A 23,105-nucleotide genomic window follows, 5' to 3' on the forward strand; every position below is an offset into this window, starting at 1 on the left:
GAATAGCCCTGGAGCAGGAGTCTGAGCCAGAAATGACCTATAGCTCCAGGCTTATTCATTCATTCAATTGTATTTATTGAGCACTTACTGTGTGCAGAGCACTGTTAAGCACTTGGGAAGTACAAGTTGGCAACATATAGAGACGGTCCCCACCCAACAGCAGGCTCAAAGTCTAGAAGGGGGAGACAGACAACAAAACAAAACATATTAACAAAATAAAATAAATAGAATAAATAAGTACAAATACAATAGAGTAATAAATACGTACAAACATATATACATATATACAGGTGCTGTGGGGAGGGGAAGGAGGTAAGGCATGGGGGAGGGGGAGGAGGGGCGGAGGAAGGAGGGGGCTCAGTTTGGGAAGGCCTCCTGGAGGAGGTGAGCTCTCAGTAGGGCTTTGAAGGGAGGAAGAGAGCTAGCTTGGCGGATGTGCGGAGGGAGGGCATTCCAGGCCAGGGGGATGACATGGGCCGGGGTTCAACGGCGGGACAGGCGAGTACAAGGCACGGTGAGGAGATTGGCGGCAGAGGGGCGGAAGGTGCGGGCTGGGCTGTAGAAGGAGAGAAGGGAGGTGAGGTAGGAGGTGGCGAGGTGATGGAGAGCCTTGAAGCCTAGGGTGAGGAGTTTTTGCCTGATGCGTAGGTTGATTGGTAGCCACTGGACATTTTTTGAGGAGGGGAGTAACATGCCCAGAGCGTTTCTGCACAAAGACGATCCAGGCAGCGGCATGAAGCATGGATTGAAGTGGAGAGAGACAGGAGGATGGGAGATCGGAGAGGAGGCTGATACAGTAATTCAGTCGGGATAGGATAAGAGAATGAATGAGCAGGGTAGCGGTTTGGATGGAGAGGAAAGGGCGGATCTTGGCAATGTTGCGGAGGTGAGACCGGCAGGTTTTGGTGACGGATTGGATGTGAGGGGTGAACGAGAGAGCAGAGTCGAGGATGACACCAAGGTTGCGGGCTTGTGAGACGGGAAGGATGGTAGTGCCGTCAACAGTGATGGGAAAGTCTGGGAGAGGGCAGGGTTTGGGAGGGAAGATAAGGAGTTCAGTCTTGGACATGTTGAGTTTTAGATGGCGGGCAGACATCCAGATGGAGATGTCCTGAAGGCAGGAGGAGATGCGAGCCTGGAGGGAGGGAGAGAGAGTAGGGGCAGAGATGTAGATTTGGGTGTCATCAGCGTAGAGATGATAGTTGAAGCCATGGGAGCAAATGAATTCACCAAGAGAGTGAGTGTAGATAGAGAACAGAAGGGGACCAAGAAGTGACCCTTAAAGAACCCCTACATTAAGGGGATGGGAGGGGGAGGAGGAGCCCGCAAAAGAGACTGAGAACGAACAGCCGGAGAGATAAGAGGAGAACCAGGAGAGGAGAGAATCTGTCAAGCCAAGGTTGGATAGTGTGTGGAGGAGAAGGGGGTGGTCCACAGTGTCGAAGGCGGCTGAGAGGTCGAGGAGGATTAGGATAGAGTATGAGCCGTTGGGTTTGGCAAGCAGGAGGTCATTGGTGACCTTTGAAAGGGCAGTTTCCGTGGAATGTAGGGGACAGAAGCCAGATTGGAGGGGGTCGAGGAGAGAGTTGGCAATGACTTTCTCCTTATAGGCCCTGGCACCCACTGGATCCTCAGAGAACTGTCAGGTGGTATGGTAGTGGGGAGGCTCATCCTCTTCTGGCTTCAGGGACAGGTGTGAGATAAATTTCTTGCTCACCCCCCAGCCCCAAGAGGATGAGAAAATTGGAGGTGACAGCCTCCTCTTCTTGTTTCTTCCAGTAAGAGGCAAGAGGTGGAGCCAGTATCTCAAATCCACTCTCAGTCCCTTTCCACTCTGAGTGGAAGTTATGACAAAAGTCGCTATGTTACTAGTTTCATCTCACTGGTGCCAATCTCTCCTTCATTCCCATGTAGTTGGCATTAGAGCTACAGGACAAACTGCTTGATTTCAAAAGCTAGGTGATTTAAGAATTGAGATCATAATTCCCTGTTTTGTCAGTAGTAGCAGAAAACATTTATGTCTCCAGCTTCCCCAGTACTTAATTCCTATCCCTTGAAAATCCTTCGTTTTTCCTTGTCTAAACATTCATCAGGTTCAATTTACTTTTGTGTATACTGAGGGAATTAGCAATGCCTAAAATGTAAAATACTTCTCCTTTCTTTCAGGTGAACTCATGACAAATTTAGAGATCACACGAAATTCTCTTGATTCTGATTCATACCCACAAAATATCTATCACCCCTCATTTCTTCCAATGTTTCCACTAATTGCTTCTCAGCCCATCTACATTGATGAGTGGCCGCCATTTAGCAAGAGTGCAGTTTGTAAATGTTTTCTCATTCCAAGCAGAGTTCAACAAAAATCCCCAAAGTGGAAGTACTATTAAGTACCACACAGTAAAACATTGAACACAGATGGCACTCATAAAAGATGGCATATTTGAAATGACATAAGTGTGAGCCCACTTTCTAGACTGTGAGCCCACTGTTGGGTAGGGACTGTCTCTATATGTTGCCAACTTATACTTCCCAAGTGCTTAGTACAGTGCTCTGCACACAGTAAGCACTCAATAAATATGATTGATTGATTGATTGATAAGTGCCAAAAGGAGAAGCATATCAATCAATCAGCAGAAGTATTTATTGAGCAAATATTGGGTATACAGTACTATACTATAAGAAACCAGGCTAATAACACCTTAAATGAGTTGTCTACACCCACTGCCTCCACCTCCTCTCTCCCTTTGATCCCTTCCAATCTGGCTTCTGCCTCCTTCACTCCACAGAGACTGACATAAGGTCACCAATGACCTACTTCTTGCCAAATCCAATAGTCCCTACTCCGTCCTAATCTTCCTCGACCTTTCAGCTGCCTTTGACACTGGGGACCCCCCCTCTCCTGGAAATATTATCTGACCTTGGCTTCACTGACCCTGTCCTCTCCTGGTTTTCTTATCTCTCAGGCCACACCTTCTCATTTTCATAGTCTCCTCCTCTGCCTCCATTCCTTTGATTGACGGAATTCCTCTAAGGAAACAATGCTGCCTAGTGGATAAAGCAAGGGCCTGGAAGTCAGAGGATCCAGATCCTAATCCCAACTCTGCCACTTGTCTGCGGTGTGACCTTGGGCAAGTCACTTCACTTCTCTGTGCCTCACTTACCCCATCTGTAAACTGGGGATTACAACTGTGAGCACCATGTAGGACAAAACTGTGTCCAATCTGATTATCTTGTATTGACCCCAGTGCTTAGTACAGTGCCTGGCACATAGTAAGCAAATACCATTTAAAAAACAAGAACAAAAAAAATTTCTACCTACTCCCACTCTCTTGGAGAACTCATTCATTCTCATGTTCTCAACTACCATATCTATAAGGATTATTCCAAAATCTACCTCTCCAGCCCCAACCTCACCTCTTCTCTGTGGTCTCGCATTTCTTCCTGCCTTCAGGACATCTCTTCTTACCAACTCCTGTTGATACCTAAAACTTAACTTATCCAAAACAGAACTCCTCATCTTCCCATCCAAACTAGGTCCTCCCATGTCTTTCCCATCACTGTAGACAACACCACTACCTTCCCTCTCTCAGAAGCAGCGTGATCTAGTGGGAAAGAGCATGGGCCTGGGAGTTGGAAGACCTGGGTTCTAATCCTAACTTTGACACTTGCCCGCTACATGACCATGGACAAATCACTTAACTTTTCTGTGCCTGTACCTCATCTGAAAATCTTCCTCCCTTTGAGCTAGACTGTGAGCCCCTTGTGGGACACTGACTATACACCTTGATTCTCTTGTATTTACCCCAGCGCCTCACACATAGTAAGCATTCCACAAATACCATTTTAAAAAATAATAAAACAAGCACTTAACCATGACATTATCTTTGACTCATCTCTCTCATTCAACCCACATATTCAATCTGTCACCAAATCTTGTCTGTTTTACCTTCACAACATTGCTAAAATCTGCCCTCTCCTCTCCTAAACTGGTACTACGCTGACACCATGCTTATTATATCTCCCGCCTTGACAATTGCAGCAGACTCCTCACTAACCTCCCTGCCTCCCCCCAGTCTAGTCCTTACTTCACTCTGCTGCCCAACTCATTTTTCTAAAAACACGTTCAATCCATGTTTTCCCACTCCTCAAGAACCTCCAGTGGTCCATGCACCTCTGAGAGAACAAAAACTTCTTAGCATAGGCTTCAAAGCACTTAATCAGCGTGTTCCTTCCAACCTTCCCTCACTACAAGTCACTTCACTTCTCCGTGCTCCAGTTCCCTCATCTGTTAAATGGGGATTGAGACTGTGAGTCTCACATGGGAGAGGGACTGTATCCAAGCCAACTGGCTTGTATCTAACCCAGCACGTATAAGTGCTTAACAAATACTATCATTATTATTATTAATTATAATAATAATTTAGGACTACATTTCCTTAGATGAAAAACACTTTTTTTTAATCTTGCTGTTTGGATTCTGGGAATTCATATCCATTGAGGAGGAGTTACACTACCTAGGAAGAGAGTCACCACTCAGAAACACCCCAGCAAATACAACAGGACCTGAGAGTAGAATCTCAGATCCTTCTGCGCCTTTCACAGCATCAAGTTAGTATCTTGGGATACACTACCTAGGAAACATTCCTGCTGGAGTTAAGGAGACTGAAAATCTTGAGAGAAACTTAAAATAAAACTTCAGTGATTTGGGAAATATGGGGCCGTTGCTATGCCAGCTTTGGCAGAAGACGGGTGAGCCCCCCTGGGGGGCTTTTGGCTAAGTGTCCTTAAGCTGTGCTCAGATCTGCCCTACAGAGGGCAAGGGAGAAGCAGCTTTACACCAGCCTGCAACAGGCTTGATACTAGCAGACTATAAACTAACACTTCCCTAGAAAAACTAAAGCCACGTATTCATACTTTCTACCTGTCCAACTTCTATGGAATCTTGGCCTACTTCACTATCAGCAATAACTTCATTGAATATGAATAATTATATACATATAGGTGTTCCCAGTGTGTATATAGAGCACATTACTAAGACCTTGGGAGCATACATCTAAATTAGTAGATATGCTCCCTGCCCTCGAGGAGTTTAAAATATAGCAGGGGAATCAGACAACAAAATAAATTACACATGGAATTAATTAATGGTATTTATTGCACACTTACTGTGTGCAGAGCACTGTACTAAGCACTTGGGATAGTACAATAAAGCAGAGCTAGCAGACACACTCCCTGCCCACAACAAGCTTACAGTCCAGAGGGAAGGTTGTAAGACATATGTTCATAAGTGCTACAGGATGTTGAGAGTACTCAAACGCTTAGGTGACAAAGTGCTGATGTGACGGTTGGGGGACAAACTAAGGAGATAAGAAACTAATCTAGAGAAGCAGAGTGGCTCAGTGGAAAGAGCATGGGCTTTGGAGTGATGGGTTCAAATCCCGGCTCCGCCACTTGTCAGCTGTGTGACTTTGGGCAAGTCACTTAACTTCTCTGTGCCTCAGTTCCCTCATCTGTAAAATGGGGGTTAAGACTGTGAACCCCCCGTGGGACAACCTGATCACCTTGTAACCTTCCCAGCGCTTAGAACAGTGCTTTGCACATAGTAAGCGCTTAATAAATGCCACTATTATTAATAATCAAGGAAGGCCTCCCGGAGGCAATGTGAGTTCAGAAGGGCTTTGAAGATGGAGAGAGGTTGAATGGTCAGATAAAAGGGAAATGGGCGTGAGCAAGAGGTCATTGGCAGGTGAAAGGAGAATGAGGCACAGTGAATAGGTTAGCTTAAGAGGAAAAAAGAGTGCAAACTGAGGGGTAATGGGAGAAGAGAGTGGAGGAATGGCAGAAAGCTGACTGAGGGACTTAAAGCCAACTTAAAGCCTCCTAGACTGTGAGCCCATTGTTGGGTAGGGATTGTCTCTACCTGCTTCCGAATTGTACTTTCCAAGGGCTTAGTACAGTGCTCTGCACACAGTAAACGCTCAATAAATGTGACTGAATGAAGGAATGAACTGTCAGACATTTCTGTTATTATAAAAGGGGAAGGGACAACCATTGGAGGTTTTTGAGGAGTGGGGCGATGAGTGCTAAATCAATGAATGGTTTTTGAGCACTTATTTTGTGCACAGCACTGTACTAAGTGCTTGGGAAAGTACACTATAATACAGTTAATAGACACAATCCCTGTCCTCATGGAGCTTGAACCCTGCTCGTTCAAGCTCTCATCCTATCCCCTCTGGACTACTGTATCAGCCTCCTCTCCGATCGCCCATCCTCTTGTCTCTCCCCACTTCAATCCATACTTCACGCTGCTGCCCGGCCTGTCTTTGTCCAGAAACGCTCTGGACATGTTACTCCCCTCCTCAAAAATCTCCAGTGGCTACCAATCAACCTACGCATCAGGCAGAAACTCCTCACCCTCGGCTTCAGGGCTCTCCATCACCAAACCCACTCCTACCTCACCTCCCTTCTTTCCTTCTACAGCCCAGTCGCACCCTCTGCTCCTCTGCCGCTAATCTCCTCTCCGTGCCTCATTCTCGCCTGTCCCGCCGTCGACCCCTGGCCCACGTCATCCCCCTGGCCTGGAATGCCCTCCCTCCGCACATCCACCAAGCTAGCTCTCTTCCTCCCTTCAAGGCCCTACTGAGAGCTCACCTCCTCCAGGAGGCCTTCCCAGACTGAGCCCCCTCTTTCCTCTCCCCCTCCTCCCCCTCGCCATCCCCCGCCTTACCTCCTTCCCTTCCCCATAGCACCTGTATATATGTATATATGTTTGTACATATTTCTTACTCTATTTTATTTGTACATATCTATTCTATTTATTTTATTTTGTTAATATGTTTGGTTTTGTTCTCTGTCTCCCCCTTCTAGACTGTGAGCCCACTGTTGGGTAGGGACCATCTCTATATGTTGCCAACTTGTACTTCCCAAGCGCTTAGTACAGTGCTCTGCACACAGTAAGCGCTCAATAAATACGACTGATTGACTGATTGATTACAATATAGTGGGCAGTGCAGAAAAATGATCTGGACATCTGAGAAAAGTAGTATTTTACTTGGAAGTAGGGGGAGGCTGAAGGTAGGGAGGTCAGCAAGGAATATGACAACTGCTTGAACCAGTGTGGTAGCAATTTGGATGAAGAGGAAGGGGCCTATCCTGAAGTTGTTATGAAAAAAACTGACAGGATTTGGTGGCAGACTGGGAGATTAAAGAAAGGGAAGAAACAGAAATATTGCCAGAATTGCAGGATTCAGAGAAAGGGTGGATGCTTAATGCTGACAACTGTCATGGGAATGGTAGCTGCTGTGAGCCCGTTGTTGGGTAGGGATTGTCTCTATTTGCTGCTGAATTGTACTTTGCAAGTGCTCAGTACAGTGCTCTGAACACAGTAAGCGCTCAATAAATATGACTGGAATTTAATTGAATTGAAATATGATCATTTTAGAATCCATCAAAAGGATCACAAAAGGTGAAAGCTAACCATGGGATCTCCCTGGATACTTCTACGAACCATTTCATTTTACTAGTTTCAGTACATGCATTCACTACTGGAGAGGTCAAATTTGTCCAATGGCACATGCAATAAAATACACAGCACTTTTAAGAGATAGCACTATATACACATTTAAATATTTACATTCGCAGATAAAGTATACACATAACAAAAATATACAGGCACACGTATATGTATTTGCACACTGAAGACTTTTCTATTTTTATAATAATAATGATGGCATTTGTTAAGCACTTACTATGTGCCAAGCACTGTGGTAGATACAAGGTAATCAGGCTGTCCCACATGTGGCTCACAGTCTTCATCCCCATTTTACAGATGAGGTAAGTGAGGCATACAGAAGTGAAGTGACTTACCCAAGGTCAAACAGCTGACAAGTGTCAGAGCCAGGACTAGAACCCATGACCTATGACTCCCAAGCCTGGGCTCTTTCCACTAAGTTATGCTGCTTCCCAGCCATGCTGCTTCCCAATATTATCCAAATTGGCTTTTAATATTTGATCCTGAGATAACTGAAAAAAGAAGCCTGTTTTCCTACTGATTAGTACATCCTTGTGTCTTCATGGTGATTAGTTCTAACTAATCAAATCTCAGAAAGCTTAAATGTTCATCACTGTGATTCTTTTTTGTTTTTTTCCAAACATCAGTTTTCAAACATACATTTTTTTTTTTTGGTGAGACACTGCCCAACTGAGGAAAATAAAAACACTTTTAAGTCACTTATAGTGGTATAGTGAGATCAAGTTTAAAACGTATACTACCTTTCTTTCTATTTTCCTTGGTGACTGCTGGGCTGTGTCATTTTTTTTCTTAGCTGTTGATCGCTGAGTATATGCCCTATATCCATCTTTCATTTCTGCTTCATACTGCCGATATTTTAATTTGTATTTGTCTGATGGGGATGGCAAATCCTCTGGTATTGTCTTCTGAACCCATAGAGAAAACTACAAAGAAAGAATTATCCTAGTTGTAAAAATCATTAGCAATAATGATAATTGTAGTATTTGTTAAGCACTTATTATGTGCTAATTACTGTTCGAAGAGCTGGGGTAATAATAATAATAATTATGGGATTTATTAAGCAGTTACTCTATGCCAAGCACTGTTCTAAGCTCTGGGATAGATATAAGGTAATCAGGTTGACCCACTTGAGGTTCAGTCATTCATTCATTCATTCAATCGTATGTATTGAGTGCTTACTGTGTGCAGAGCACTGTACTAAGAACTTGGGAAGTACAAGTTGGCAACATATAGAGATGGTCCCTACCCAACAGCAGGCTCACAGTCTAGAAGGGGGAGACAGAGTACAAAACAAAACATATTAACAAAATAAAATAAATAGAATAAATATGTACAAATAAAATAGAGTAACAGTCTTAATTGTTCTAAGAGCTGGAGTGATTACAAGTAAATAGGGTAGGGTATAGTCTGTTTCCCACGTGGAGTTCACAGTCTCAGTCCCCATTTTACAGATGTAACTGAGGCACAAAGAAGTGAAGATCACAAGATCACATAGCAGGAAAGTGGTAGAGCTGGGATTAGAATCCATGCCCTTCTGATTCCCAGGCCCATGCTCTATCCACTACCATCTGCTGCCCCTCAGAGGGGTGGCCCTGGCAGGAATGAAGTCCCCAGCAGGTCCTGGGACTGCCTTCCTTGGAACCTACTATTTATTGATGCCCTTATCTTTTACAATTTTTTTGGTGGTTTTACATCTGTTGCCAGTTTCCTCTTTCCCTGTTATTCTTATTGTGAGACCTTGACGGGCAAGGACTGGTCTAATTTTCTCCTGTGTACGTTTTTATTTTGGAACAGTGCTTTGCATAGAGTAGACATTTAATTACTGTTAGCAGTAATTTACATATTGGAAGGATTCAATGGTTTGGAGAACCTCACTTTCAACAGTAGAAGTATTTAAGATGTGCATGCCACAACATAGGCCAAGTCAACTCCTACTTCAGCTCTCTCTGAGTGTGATGAGTCCTCAGTGGCTCTGCCAGGCATTTCAATCAATAGTATTTATTGAGTGTTTACAGTGTGCAGAGCACTGTACTAAGTACTTGGGGCGGGGGGGGGGGGGGGGGGGGGAATGATATAAAAGGGTTCCTTGCCCACCAGAAGCTTACTGTCTAGGGGGGGAGAAGATATAAAAATAAATCACAGATACATATCTGAGTGCTGTGGAGGTGAGAGAGGGGTGTATATCAAGTGCTTCAAGGGTTTAGATCCAAGAGCATAGTCGATGCAGAAGGGACAGAGAGTAGGGGAAATTAGGGATTAGTCAGGGAAAGCCTCTTGGTGGTGATGTGATTTTAGTAAGGCTTTGAGGGTAGGGAGAGTGGTGCTTTGGAGTATGCAAAGGGGTGAGGGTGTCCCAGACCAGAGGAAGGATTTGGTCTGGGGAGTTGTGGTGGGGCAGATGAGACTGAGGGGCAGTAAGTAGGTTGGCATAAGAGGAGTGAAATGTGTGAGCTGGACGGTAGGAAGAAATCAGTGAGGTAAGGTAGGATGGGGACCCTGATATAGTAAGGAGTTTCTTTTTGATGCAGAGGTGGATGGGTAACCACTGGAACTTCTTGAAGTGTACAGGACATGGACTGAATGTTTTTGTAGAAAAATGATCTGGGCAGCAGCAAACAGGGAAGTCAGTGAGAAGGAAAATACATTAGTCAAGGCAGGATAAAGTGCTTGGATCACTGAGTAGCAGTTTAGATACAGAGGAAAGGCACAACTGACAAGATCTGGCAAAATCAATCCACCAATCAGCTGTATTTATTGAGCAGTGCAGAGCACTGTACTAAGTACTTGGGAAAGTACAGTACCACAGAGTGAGCAGACACCCTCCCTACTCACAACCAACTTAGAGTCTAGAAGGGAAGACAGATATTAATATAAATGAATAAATTATGGAAATGTTCATAAGTGCTGTGGGGCTGAGAGAGGGGTGAATAAAAGCTGCAAATCCAAGTGCCAGGGCAACACAGAAGTGAGGGGGAGAAGAGGAAATGAGGGCTTAGTCATGGAAGGCCTCTTGGAGAAGATGTGATTTTAGTAAGGCTTTGAAGGTGGGGTTAGGAATCGTCTGTCAGATATGAAGAGAGAGGGTGTCTCAGGCCAGAGGCAGGAAGTCCTCTTGGAGATGTGCCTTCAATAAGGCTTTGAACAGGGGAGAGTAATTGTCTGTTGGATATGAAGATGGAGAGCATTATAAGCCAAAGGAGACAGAGAGAGGCATTATCTCTCACTGGGAGAGAGGTCAGCAGCGAGATGGATGAGATCGAGGTACAGTGAGTAGGATGGCAATACAGGAGTGAAATATGCGGTCTGGGTTAGAGTAGGAAACTAGTGAGGTGAGTTGGAAGGGGCAATGTGACTGAGTGCTTGAAAGCCAGTGGTAAGGAGTGTCTGATGCAGAGATGGATGGGCAACCACTGGAGGTTCTTGAAGAATGGGGACACATGGACTGAATGGTTTTGTAGAAAAAGGATCCAGGAAGCAGAGTGAAATAAGAACTGAAGTGGGGAGAGACAGGAGGCAGTTTGCAGTAATCAAGAGAGGATAGGATAAGTGCTTGGATTAACATGATAGTCTGGATGGAGAGGAAAGGACTGATTTTAGTGATGTTGTAGAGGTTGAATAATAATAATAGTCATATTCATTAAGGACGTACTATGTGCCAGGCACTGTACTAAGTGCTGGGGAGGATACAAGCAAACTGCGTTGGACATAGTGCTTATTCCATGTGGGGCTCACTGTCTCAATCCCCATTTTACAGATGAGGTAATTGAGGCACGGAGGAATGAAGTGACGTGCCCAAGGCCACACAGCAGACAAACGGTGGAGCTGGGACTAGAACCCATGATCCCCTGACTCCCAGGCCCGTGCTCTATTCACTATGCCTTGCTGCTTCTCTGACAAGATTTAGTAGTAGATTGAAAATACGGATTGAATGAGAGAAAAGAGTCAAGGATAATGCCAAGGTTACGACCTTGTGATGGTGGTGCTGTCTACAATGATGGCAAAGTCAGAGGAAGGACAAGGTTCGGGTGGGAAGATAAGGAGTTCTGCTTCTGAGATGTTAAGTTTGCGGTGATGGCAGGACATTCACTCATTCATTTGTATTTATTGAGCACTTACTGTGTGCAGAGCACTGTAGTAAGCGCTTGTAAAGTACAGTACAGCAATAAAGAGAGAAAGTCTTGGCCCACAGAGGGTTCATAATCTGGGGGGGGGCGGGAAACAGACATCAATATAAATAAATAGAACTATAGATATATATATATATAAGTGTTGTGGGGGCTGGGGAAAAAAGGGAGTGAATCGTAGTGATGCGGAAGGGAGTGGGAGCTGAGGAAAAGTGGGGCTTAGTCTGGGAAGGCCTCTTGGAGGAGGTGTGCCTTCAGGGTTTGGAAGGAGGGGAAGACTGTCTGGCTGTTTGAAGAGGGAGGGCGTTCCAGGCCAGAGGTAGGAAATGGGCCAGGGGTCAGCAGCAAGACAGGCGAGATCAAGGCACAGTGAAAGGGTTAGCACCAGAGGAGCAGAGCGTGCAGGCTGAGATGTAGAAGCAGAGAAGGGAGGTGTGGAAGGAGGGGGCAAGGTGATGGAGAGCTTTAAAGCCAATAGTGAGGAGCTTTTGTTTTGATACGGAGGTGGATAGGAAACTACTGGAGATTTTTGAGGAGGGGTGTGACGCCCTGAATGTTTCTGTAGAAAGATAATCCAGGCAGCAGAGTGAAGTATAGATTGAAGTTGGGAGAGACAGGAGGCTGGGAGGTCAGAAAGGATGCTGATGCAGTAATCCAGTCAGGATAGGACAGGATTAGGAATGGAACTGCTTACCCTGAATACGGGATAGGGAGGCTAATGCATTAATCCAGGCAGGTTAGGATGAGTGATTGTACTATCGTGGTAGCGGTTTGGATGGAGAGAAAGGGCGGATCTCGGTGATGTTGTGATGGTGAGACCGACAGGATTTGGTGATGGATTGCATATGTGGGTTTAATGAGAGAGTGGAGTAAAGGATGATACTAAGGTTGTGGGCTTGTGAGACAGGAAGGATGGTTGTGCCGTCTGCAGTGATGGGAAAGTTCAGGAGAGGACAGGGTTTGGGAGAGAAGATAAGGAGCTCTGTCTTGGACATGTTGAGCTTTAGATGGCGGGCAGACATCCATATGGAGATGTCCTGAAGGCAGGAGGAGATGCGAGCTTGGAGGGAGAGAACGAGGAGGAGATGTAGATTTGGGTGTCATCCACGTAGAGATGGTAGTTAAAGCCATGGGAGCAAATGAGATCACCAAGGGAGTGAGTATAGATGGAGAACAGAAGGGGACAAGAACTGAACCTTAAGGGATCCCTACAGTTAGAGCATGGGAAGGGGAGGAGGAGCCCTTGAAGGAGACTGAGAATGAATGGCCAGAGAGATAAGAGGAGAACCAAGAGAAGACAGAGTCAGTGAAGCCAAGGTTGCATAATGTATCGAGGAGTATTGAAAAGAAGGCAATGGTCCACGTTGTCAAAGGCAACTGAGAGGTTGAGAAGGATTAGGATGGAGTAGGAACCACTGGATTTGGCAAGAAGGATATCATTGGTGACCTTTGAGAGGGTGGTTTCAGTGGAGTGAAGGGGACAGACACCAGATTGGAGGGGGTCCAGGAGAGAGTTGTAGGAGGGGAATTTGAGGCAGCGAGTGTAGAAGATTTGCTCAAGGAGTTTGGAGAGGAAAGGTAGGAGGGAGATGGGGCAATAACTGAGGGGGGCAGTGAGGTCAAGGGAGGGTTCTTTTAGGATCGGGGAGACGTGGACATATTTGAAGGCAGTGGGGAAGAAGCCATTGGAGAGTGAGTGTTTGAAGATGGTAGTTAAAGAGGGAAGGAGCGAGAGTTTTTATAAGATGTGAAGGAATGATTCTGATACACATGTGGAAGGGGTGGGACTTGAGAGGAGGCAGGAGATCTCCTCTGGAGATATTGCTGGGAAGGCTGGGAAAGTTAAAGAGGGGGCCCAGAGAAGGGGGGATTGAGGAGGGGAAGGGGTGATTTTGGAAAGCTCACGTCTGATGGTGTTGATTTTCTTAATAAAGTAGATGGCCAGATCAGCAGGGGTAAGGGACTGGGGGGGCAGAGGCCTGAGGTGGGAGTGAAATGTCTAGAACAACTAACAAGGGTGATGAGAATGGGTGTCAATAAGGGAAGAGAAATAGTTTTGCCTGGCAGAGGAGAGGGCAGACTTAAGGCAAAGAAGGACAAACTTGAAGTGGACATGGTCGGCCTGATGTTTAGATTTCCACCAGCAGCTTTCAGAGACTGGAGCATAAGAGCGAAGGAGGCAGACAGTGCCTATGATCCAGGGCTGTGGGTTGGTGGTATGAGAGTGACGAAGGGATAGGGGAGCAAGTCAGTTGAGTTGAGAAGAAAGGGTGTTGTTGAGGTGCATCTATTTGGTCATCACGAATGGGTAGATTGGATACAGAGGCTAGGTGGGGTGTGATGCGCTGAGAGAGATGGATGGGGCCGAGAGATCAGAGGTCTCTATGGGGGAGCAGTACAGATTTATGGGGAGGAGGAGTGTGGGAGAGGAGGCAAGTAAGAAGGTTGTGGTCAGAGAGAGGGATTTCAGAATAGGTGAGGGTAGATATGTGCAGTGGTTAGAGACGATGAGATGGACTGTGTGTCCAAGTTGGTGGGTGACGGAGGTGGGGTGGAGCAGGAGGTCGGCAGAGTTGATAGAAGTGATAGAAAGCAGAGGAGTGACAGAAAGCAGGTGACAGAGGGGTCACTGGGTATATCTATGTGGATGTTGAAGTCTCCAAGGATCAGAGTGGGCATGGAAATCCAAGCAGAGATGCGTTGAAGGAAGGAGGAAATGTGAGACTGCAGAGAGGGACAGAGATCAAGGCTGTAGATGTAGATTAGATGTAAACGTAGATTTGGGAACGATCCACATAGTGGTGAGAGTTGAAGTCATGTGATCAAATGAGTTCTCCAAGGGAGTTGGTGTAGATGGAGAACAGAAAGGGAACCAACACTGAGCCTTGAGGGACACCAACAATTAGGGGGTGGAAGGCAGAGGAAGAGATTGTGAAAAAGACCGATAATGAGTGACCAGAGAGATAGAAGGAGAACCAGCAGAGGCTGAAGTAGAGGTTGGATATTGTTTCCAGGAGAAATGGTTGGTCAACAGTGTGGAAGGTAGCTGAGAGGTCAAGGAGGATTAAGATGGAGTAGAGGCCATTGGATGTGGCAAGAAGGTTATTGGTAACCTTGGAGAGGGCAGTTTCCGTGGAGTGAAAGGGGCATAAGCCAGATGGAGGTGGTCAAAGAGAGAATCGGAGGAGGGAGAGAAGCAGCAGGATGACAACTCGCTTGAGGAGCTTCAATCAATAAATCATAATTAATGACGGCTCACTAGTGTATAGAGGACTGTACTAAGTGCTTGGGTGAGTACAACTTATAGAGTTGGTAGACATGTTCCCTGCCCACAAAGAGCTCTAGTCTAGACAGGGAGAGAGATATTAAAATAAATTATGGATATGTACAGGACTGTTGAGGGGGGAGGTGACTAATGCATTCAAATTGTGCAAGGGCAACACAGATGTGAGAGGAAGTAAGGGAAATGAGAACTTCATCAGGAAAGGCCTCTTGAACGAGATGTGATTTTAAGGGAGACTGATGATCTGTTGGATATAAAGGGGGCAGGACTACCATGACAGAGGCAAGACATAGTCAAGGGTTTGGCTGCAAGACAGATGAGACTGAGGTAGTGAGTAGGCTAGTGTTGGAAGACAGAAGTGAGCATACTGGGTTGCAGTAGGAAATCAACAAGGGAAGATAGCAGGGGCATGGTGATTGAGTGCTTAAAGCCAATAATAAGGAGTTTCTGTTTGATGCAGAGGTGGATGGACAACCACTGGAGGTTCTTGAGGAGTGGGGAAACATGAACTGAACTTTTTTTTTTTAGAAAATTGGCTGGGCAGCAGAGTGAAGTATGAACTGGAGTTCATACTGGGGAGAGACAGGAAGCAGGGAGGTGGGCAAGAAGGCTTGATATAGTAGTCAATGTGGGATACAATAAGTGGTAGCAGTTTGAAAGGAGAGGAAAGAGCAGACTTTATCAATGTTATGCAAATAGAGCTGACAGGATTTGGTGACAAATTGAATATGGCAATTGAATTGAGAGAGGAGTTGGAGATAACACCAAAGGTATGGGTGCGCGAGACTGGAAGGATGGTGGTTCTGCCTACAGTGATGGGAAAGTCATGAGTAGGACAAAGTCTGGGTGGGAACATGACAAGTTCTGCTTTGGACATGTTAAGTTTGAGGTAGTGGTGGGACAACCAGGTAGAGATGTCCTGAAGGTATGAGAAAGAATGAGACTGCAGAGGAGAAAGATCAAGATTGGAGATGCAGATTTGGGAATCATCCCCACAGAGATTGTAGCTGAAGCTGTGGGAGTGAATGAGTTCTCCAAGGGGGTGGTGTGAATGGAGGGGACTCACAGTTAGTGGGAGGAGGACAGAGGAAAAGCCAGCGAAAGAGCTTGAAAATGTGCATCCAGAGAGATAAAAGAACCAGGAGTGGTCAGTGCCAGTGAAGCCAAGGTTAGATAATGTTTCCTGGAGAAGAGGGAAATTTGGAGAGGAATGGTAGAAAGGAGGTGGGTCGATAATGGAGCCATGGGGTCAAGGGAAGGCTTTTTTAGGATAGGGGTTACATGAACATGTTTGAAAGCATTGGAGGAGAAGCCATTAGAAAGTGAATGGTTGAAAATAATGGTCAGGGAGGGGAAAAGGTGCAAAGGGATGGTGTCTGAGGTGCAAACGGTGAACTCTGAGAGGATGCAGGAAATCATCTGACATGCTGGGAAAGATGGGAGAGTCGAAGTAGGGGCAGAAGGAGAGAGGGGCTGGAGAGGAGCAGAGAAGATTTTAGGGAGCTCACACCTGGTGGTTTCAATTTCTCAATAATGATGTGCCAGGTCATTAGGGGCAAGAAATGGGGGTCAGGGGGTTTGAAGAGGGAGTTAAACATGTAAAGTTAAACACACAAAGTGTTCCATTCATGCTATTAATATTGATGGTGATACATACGAACCTCTTTCTTCTGATGTTCTTGATCAGGAGGGGTTTGTACTGGAGTGCACAAACCAATAGTTGAACGTGGACGTGGGGGGCCAATATAAGAGTGTGCTGGACTGAATGGAATATTGGAGATTTCATCCTAAAATAAAAGAAAGAAATACCTTTCAGTCCAGGATGACACTGCTGTAAGACTTACAAAAGAGAATGCATTTTACTATTCAATCTACTGCCAAATCCTATCAATTCTTCCTAACACAGCATCTTCCCCATCTGTTCTTCCCACGCCACGCTGGTACAAGCTTTGGCCGGCAGATTGTAGCTTGTTCTCAGAGCATTGCTCAGCACACAGCTCTTCACTCCCTCAAAACCTCCACTGGACTCCCATGTCCCTTTCCATCAAACACAAATTCTTCAAAATCAGCTAGAAAGCTCTCCACCACCTCACCCCACCTCATATAGGTGCTCTCTTCACCTGCAAGTCTCCAGCTTACTCTCTTGTTACTCCCAAGTTAACTTCCTAACTATACCCATCTCTCAATTCTGCATTCCCTTGTTCACACTATTCCCCTGGCTAGGAATTCCTTTAACAAACCTTCCCCATTTCCTTAGCACTCCAGGTTGAAGAAATCTGTCAGCCACTTGTGCATTTATTGGCTCATATCCATCTGCAGAACTCACGTGGATATTTTCATTCAAATGTCCATTCAATGATTTTTGTTACTTTATTTGAAAATATCTTACTGTCTGACTTCTTCACTAAGAGTATTCAACCCTTTTAGGTACGTATCATGTAATACCTCTGTTTTGCTTTTCCCAAGTGCTCACTAAATGCAACTACTACCACTAATGGAGTTACCTCATCATCAGACTCTCCCAGTTTCCCCAAATCAAGGTATGGTACACTGAGGAAAAAAACAAAATACGTTAGGCATAATTAATTTAAAAAATAAATGTATTATCATTAGAGTGGACAAACCAAATGGGCAAGTGCCCTGCCTCCTTGTAAACAATTTTCACGAGGGCAGAAAATGAATTTAGACTAGTAGAATGCATTCTTATGGAATTTATTTGGATATCTAGATTCCAAATCTAAATTTTCAGTCAGTTCTCCACATCTATGAAAAGGCTGTACTTCTACCTATCTCTGGCCTTTACTTTTAAGATAAAAGCTTGATTTTTATTTTCCAGAATTCTTTAAGCCATTCTGAAATACTTCAGGACATAAAAGATGTTACAATTGTTGAGACCAGTAAATGCTAACAAAAAGCAATTAAACATAAATACAGGGTGTACTCAAGTGGAAACACAAAATGGAACTCATGCTTTAAGTTATCTTTACTAAATAATCATGTTTTCTGTAGAAATACAATAAAACCATATAATTGAAAAACTCTAAATCATCGGTTTAGAAATGCTTGAGTAGGATGTACAAATTCTCTATCTAGAAACAATAGAAACTTTAAAAGAATGGACTTACTCAGCAGGGCGAGGGCTTTGGGTAATCCATGATTTGGACCGCCATCCCTTGGTTTTTGGGGGTAAAAAAAAAAAAATCCATGCATTAAGATAGACTTTTGGATCTAAAAATGCCATATCATCTCTAGACTGTCAGCTCCTCGAATAGGGATGTCTATTTAACTCTGTTGCACTGAACTCTCCCAAGTGCTCTGCACACAGTAAGGAGTCAATAAATACCACTGATTTTGGGCTGACAGCTTGATCAGTCTAGAGCTAACAGAATAACATCTATACTATACACTGCAGGAAAACCATACATCCGGCCTTCTGAGACTGATGGGCCGTCAAATTTCCAAGCTATTACATTCAACTCTTCTCCACTTACCAAAAATGATGCTTTCACCATCACTAGGATCAGGTTCTCCTTGTTCTCCTCCTCAGCTTCATTGCTTCTTTCATGACCACACTCATTCCAGTTCTCTGCCCTCTCCCATCCTTGTTTTTCCTATCAATACTGATGAGATTATTTCCAACGGATATTTCCCTAGACCACTCTCACTCCCAATTAAAACTGTGTGACCTCCAATTCCACCCCGTTTCCACCTCTGCTATGAGATTCCAATTCAATTATTCATAAAACCAAGACAGTCAATATTTTCAGATATTTATACATAACGACATTTTCTAAATGCAGCCAATTGGGTGATATACAGAAAGCACACAAAAGAACAGCTACAAGATGGAAAAAATAAATCATGTGCCAGTAGTTCTGCTACAGTTATTTATGAGGCTTAAAAGAGAACCATGAAAAATACTAGATATCCCCTGTCATTAGAAAATGTGTTTGCATTTAGGAATACCGGAAAAAGGAGGTTTACAGGGGCTGAAAAGATTTAGTAGAACTTGGCAATTCTTATAGGAACAATAATCCTGGAGAAATGGAGCTACAAATTGAAACACAAATTCTAGTGTTTATGTTTGCCAAGATTTCCCTCTGAAGTGCATATAATATAAAATGAAATGAGACATTTACAAAATTGTCATGATGCCTATGGCCTAATAGAAATACTTTTTGAAAAGTTACTAGAGGAGACAGCCTAAACAATCATGATTAATACATTTATTAAGAAAAAATATTTTGTGATAACTTTGAAACATGAATGAGAAAACTCCTTCATTTTGGGTTTTTCAACACTTGATTGATTGTTGCCTATGTTGCTTTTCTGCCTATTATAACCTAATTTAAAATCCTAAGTCCCTGTGCTATTACTGAAGTCTACGGAAACAATCATCAACATTCCCACAATAAGAAACCAAAAAAGTTGCATATATATAAATGTGTGTGTAAATGTATACATAGATGATAGATCGAGAGAAATATGTACTTGCGTAGGCTTCTTTGTCAAAGGTGACTGCTGAATTTGCCCTCTGGGGGATGCAGCAACTCCCTTAATCTCCAAATTCATTCCAAAGAATCTCGCAATAAACTAAAAAAAAGGGAAAGAGCATATAAAATTCTCCATTTTCTAAACATTGATCATACTTAACGTAAGATGTGAAAAGGATCACATATACTGCAGTGGACCAACTCTTCCTCTTTAAATTGGCTTTCCCATGGTTATAATGATAATAATAATAATAATGATGATGGTGGCATTTATTAAGCACTTACTATGTGCAAAGCACTGTTCTAAGTGCTGGGGAGGTTACAAGGTGATCAGGTTGTCCCACGGGGGGCTCCCAGTCTTAATCCCCATTTTCCAGATGAGGTAACCGAGGCCCAGAGAAGTGAAGTGACTTGCCCGAAGTCACACAGCTGACGAGCCGGGATTTGAACCCATGACCTCTCTGACTCCAAAGCCTGCGCTCTTTGCCCTGAGCCATGCCGCTTCTTATGATCTGCCTTTCTGGGTTTATTTAAAAATAAGAATCTAATTTTTCCAGGGCCTAAAATAAACTGAGCACTTTGGGAGAAACATTAACTCAGACATCCACGAGTCCTTTAGATGCACTGTGCATATGCTGAGTGACCCACTAAATGGTCCTCTCATTTTATATTTGATTCTCCCATCTTTTTGAGGGCTGTTCAAGAGAATTTGTATGCACTCTGAAATAACTTCTAGAGCAATTTCACCAACATCACCTAAATGCAATACAGTCAAATGGTGAGTTAAAATCACAATGTGTCCCTGGAACACAATGATCATTATATTGCACCTTCTCTGGGTGGAAAACATTAGGAGAACAGAGAGACAGCAGGATACCCATTTCAGCTCTAAAATAAGCTAAAATGCAGTAGCCATAAACATGGTGAAAAGAAAAAAAAGTTGAAGTGATACAGTAGTGGACTGTTGGGAGCCAGCTCCAAATGACCAGTCAGTTGGTATGATCAGAAATTGAGTATTAGTCTTTAGGAAACAGAATGAAACTAATGAGGTGAGTGTCAAAGGTTCATTCATTCATTCATTCAATTGTATTTATTGAGCACTTACTGTGTGCACAGCACTGTACTAAGCACTTGGAAAGTACAATTCGGCAACACATAGAGACAGTCCCTACCCAACAACAGGCTCACGGTCTAGAAGGGGGAGACAGACAGCAAAACTGAACAAGTAGACAGGTGTCAATACCATCAAAATAAATAGAATTATAGATATATACACATCATTAATCAAATAAATACAGTAATAAATATATACAAATATACACAAGTGCTGTGGGAGGGGAAGGGGGTAGGGTAGAGGGAGCGAGTGGGGGTGATGGGGAGGGGAGGAGGAGGAGAGATAAGGGGGGGCTCAGTCTGGGAAGGCCTTCTGGAGGAGGGGAGCTCTCAGTAGGGCTTTGAAGGGAAGAAGGGAGCTAGTTTGGTGGATATGGGGAGGTTCACGTTATCCAGGGTTGATACCGGTTTAAATATCTGTATGATTTATTTTTATTCACCTATCTTCAGTGTTAAATTAAGATTAGACAGATATTTGCACTATTAATGGTGTGGTTTCGCCCTGCCCAAAAACAATCAATTTGGACTCTTTTTATTCAGTCTTAGTCTAACAATATCCTGGGAGTCAGAGGGTCATGGGTTCTTCATAGTCTCACAGCAGATGGCTGGCGGGACTGGGATGAGGACCCATCCATTCACTTATTCAGTCGTATTTATTGAGCTCTTACTGTGTGCAGAGCACTGTCCTAAACGCTTGGAAAGGTACAATACAGCAAAGAAGGAGAGCCAATCCCTGTTCACAAGACCTCAGTCTGGTGGGGGAAGGGGGGGACAGACAGCAAAATCAGTAAACGAACATGCTTACTGACGCCCAGGCCCGAGCTCATTCCACTAGGCCACGCTGCTCTCCCATGGGTTTTTTCCCCAGCGCTCGGCCCGGAGTAAATGCGATCTTGGCCGCAACCGCCCGGCCCGGGGGATGGGAGACCATATGCCGCCCCCTGCCCCGCTGGGCCCCCCCACTCTAAGGGACAGACTCTTAGCATTAAACATGGCTTAATGGAAAGAACGCGGACTTGAGGGTCAGAGGTCGTGGGTTGTAATCACGCCTCCGCCGCTTATCACCTGGGTGACTGGACAAGTCGCTTAACTTCTCTGCGCCTCAGTGACCTCATCTGTAAAATGGGGATGAGGACTGTGGGCCCCACGCGGGACAACCTTGTATCTCCCCCGGCGCTTTCAACAGTGCTTGGCACGGGGCAAGGGGTTAACGAATACCATTATTATTATGATGATGATTACTATGGGCCGCGGGGTCGGCAGGAGTCAAGGGGAGGCGGGGGGGGGGGGATCGAAGCGCCCCCACGCGACGCCCATCCAGCCCAGCCCCCCCCCACGCACACAAACACACACACACACACACACACACACACACACACACACACAGAGTGCTTGGGGGTAAGGGAGGAGGCCGGGCGGGGCGGGAACGGAAGAGAAAGCCGAATGGAGGCGGAGGGTTCGCTCCCGGCGCTCAGGGCTCACCAAGCGGCCCCCTGCAGCACCGACAACGGCGGCAGCAAAGGGCCCGGGGCGGATGAAGGGGAGCGAGGGGGATGGGGTGGGGGGCCGGGCCGGGGCCGGGGGAGGGGCTCACCCTCGGGGGGCACCCCGGGGGCTCGCGGCTGGAATGGGCCGAGCCGGAGGGGCGGGGGGGGTGTGTGTGACCTGTTTGTGTGGGCCGGGGGCGGCCCGCCGGGGTCTTCCTCCCTCTCGACGGCCGCGGCGGCGCCTGCGGCCCGGTAGGGTTGGGGTTGCGGCGCGGCCCCGCCGCCTCGGCGCGCGCTCGGCCGGGGGCGTCCCCCGCCCACACCTCTCCGCCTCCGCCCGCCGCCCGTCCTCCCTTTCAGCCGACCAGCTCCCTTCTAGCCCTGCTGGGGCCCCACAGACGGAAGGCCCAGGCCAGGCCCTGGCCAGCCCCCTCTCCACCGAAACCACGGCGTTCCTCTCTTCCCGACTTTCCCGTCACTGTAGACGGCACTACCATCCTTCCCGTCTCACAAGCCCGCACCCTTGGGGTCATTCTCGACTCCGCCCTCTCATTCACCCCACACATCCAATCCGTCACCAAAACCTGCCGGTCTCACCTCCACAACATCGCCGAGATCCGCTCTTTCTTTTTGCATCCAGTACAGTCTCTCATCCTATCCCGACTGGATTCCTGCATCAGCCTTCTTTCTGACCTTCCAAGCTCCTGTCTCTCCCCACTTCGGCCCATACTTCACTCCACTGCCCAGATTTATTTATTTTACTTGTACATATCTATTCTATTTATTTTATTTTGTTAGTATGTTTGGTTTCGTCTCCCCATTTTAGACTGTGAGCCCACTGTTGGTTAGGGACTGTCTCTATATGTTGCCAATTTGTACTTCCCAGGCGCTTAGTACAGTGCTCTGCACACAGTAAGCGCTCAATAAATACGATTGATGATGATGATGATGATGATTATCTTTCTACAGTAACGCTCTGGGCATGTCACTCCCCTCCTCCCAAATCTCCAGTGGTTGCCTATCCACCTCCGTATCAAACAAAAACTCCTCACTATTGGCTTCAGAGCTCTTCAT

The 23,105-nt window shown here is 45.5% G+C and overlaps 1 protein-coding gene across 6 annotated transcripts in view; it reads right to left on the reverse strand.

Moving 5' to 3' along the window:
• Positions 1-22,293, reverse strand: part of CAPS2 (calcyphosine 2) — an 89,454-nt gene extending 67,161 nt beyond the window's left edge. For 4 of the 6 annotated variants that reach the window (XM_038756667.1, XM_038756666.1, XM_038756664.1 and 1 more), the window contains exons 1-7: positions 22,210-22,293; positions 19,430-19,531; positions 18,430-18,549; positions 18,064-18,110; positions 17,443-17,488; positions 16,600-16,725; positions 8,272-8,454 (exon numbers count right to left, since the gene is read on the reverse strand). In XM_038756667.1, coding sequence (XP_038612595.1) covers positions 8,272-8,454; positions 16,600-16,725; positions 17,443-17,488; positions 18,064-18,110; positions 18,430-18,549; positions 19,430-19,510 — 603 coding nt within the window. In that variant the 5' untranslated portion in view covers positions 19,511-19,531; positions 22,210-22,293. Of the gene's footprint in view, positions 1-8,271; positions 8,455-16,599; positions 16,726-17,442; positions 17,489-18,063; positions 18,111-18,429; positions 18,559-19,429; positions 19,532-22,209 lie in introns of those variants that run through there. The other 2 variants (XM_038756665.1, XM_038756668.1) reach the window with 2 other exon arrangements.
• Between the last annotated feature and the right edge of the window lie 812 nt (positions 22,294-23,105).

Source organism: Tachyglossus aculeatus, chromosome 14, assembly GCF_015852505.1.
Source record: "Tachyglossus aculeatus isolate mTacAcu1 chromosome 14, mTacAcu1.pri, whole genome shotgun sequence".
Lineage (NCBI taxonomy): Eukaryota > Metazoa > Chordata > Mammalia > Monotremata > Tachyglossidae > Tachyglossus > Tachyglossus aculeatus.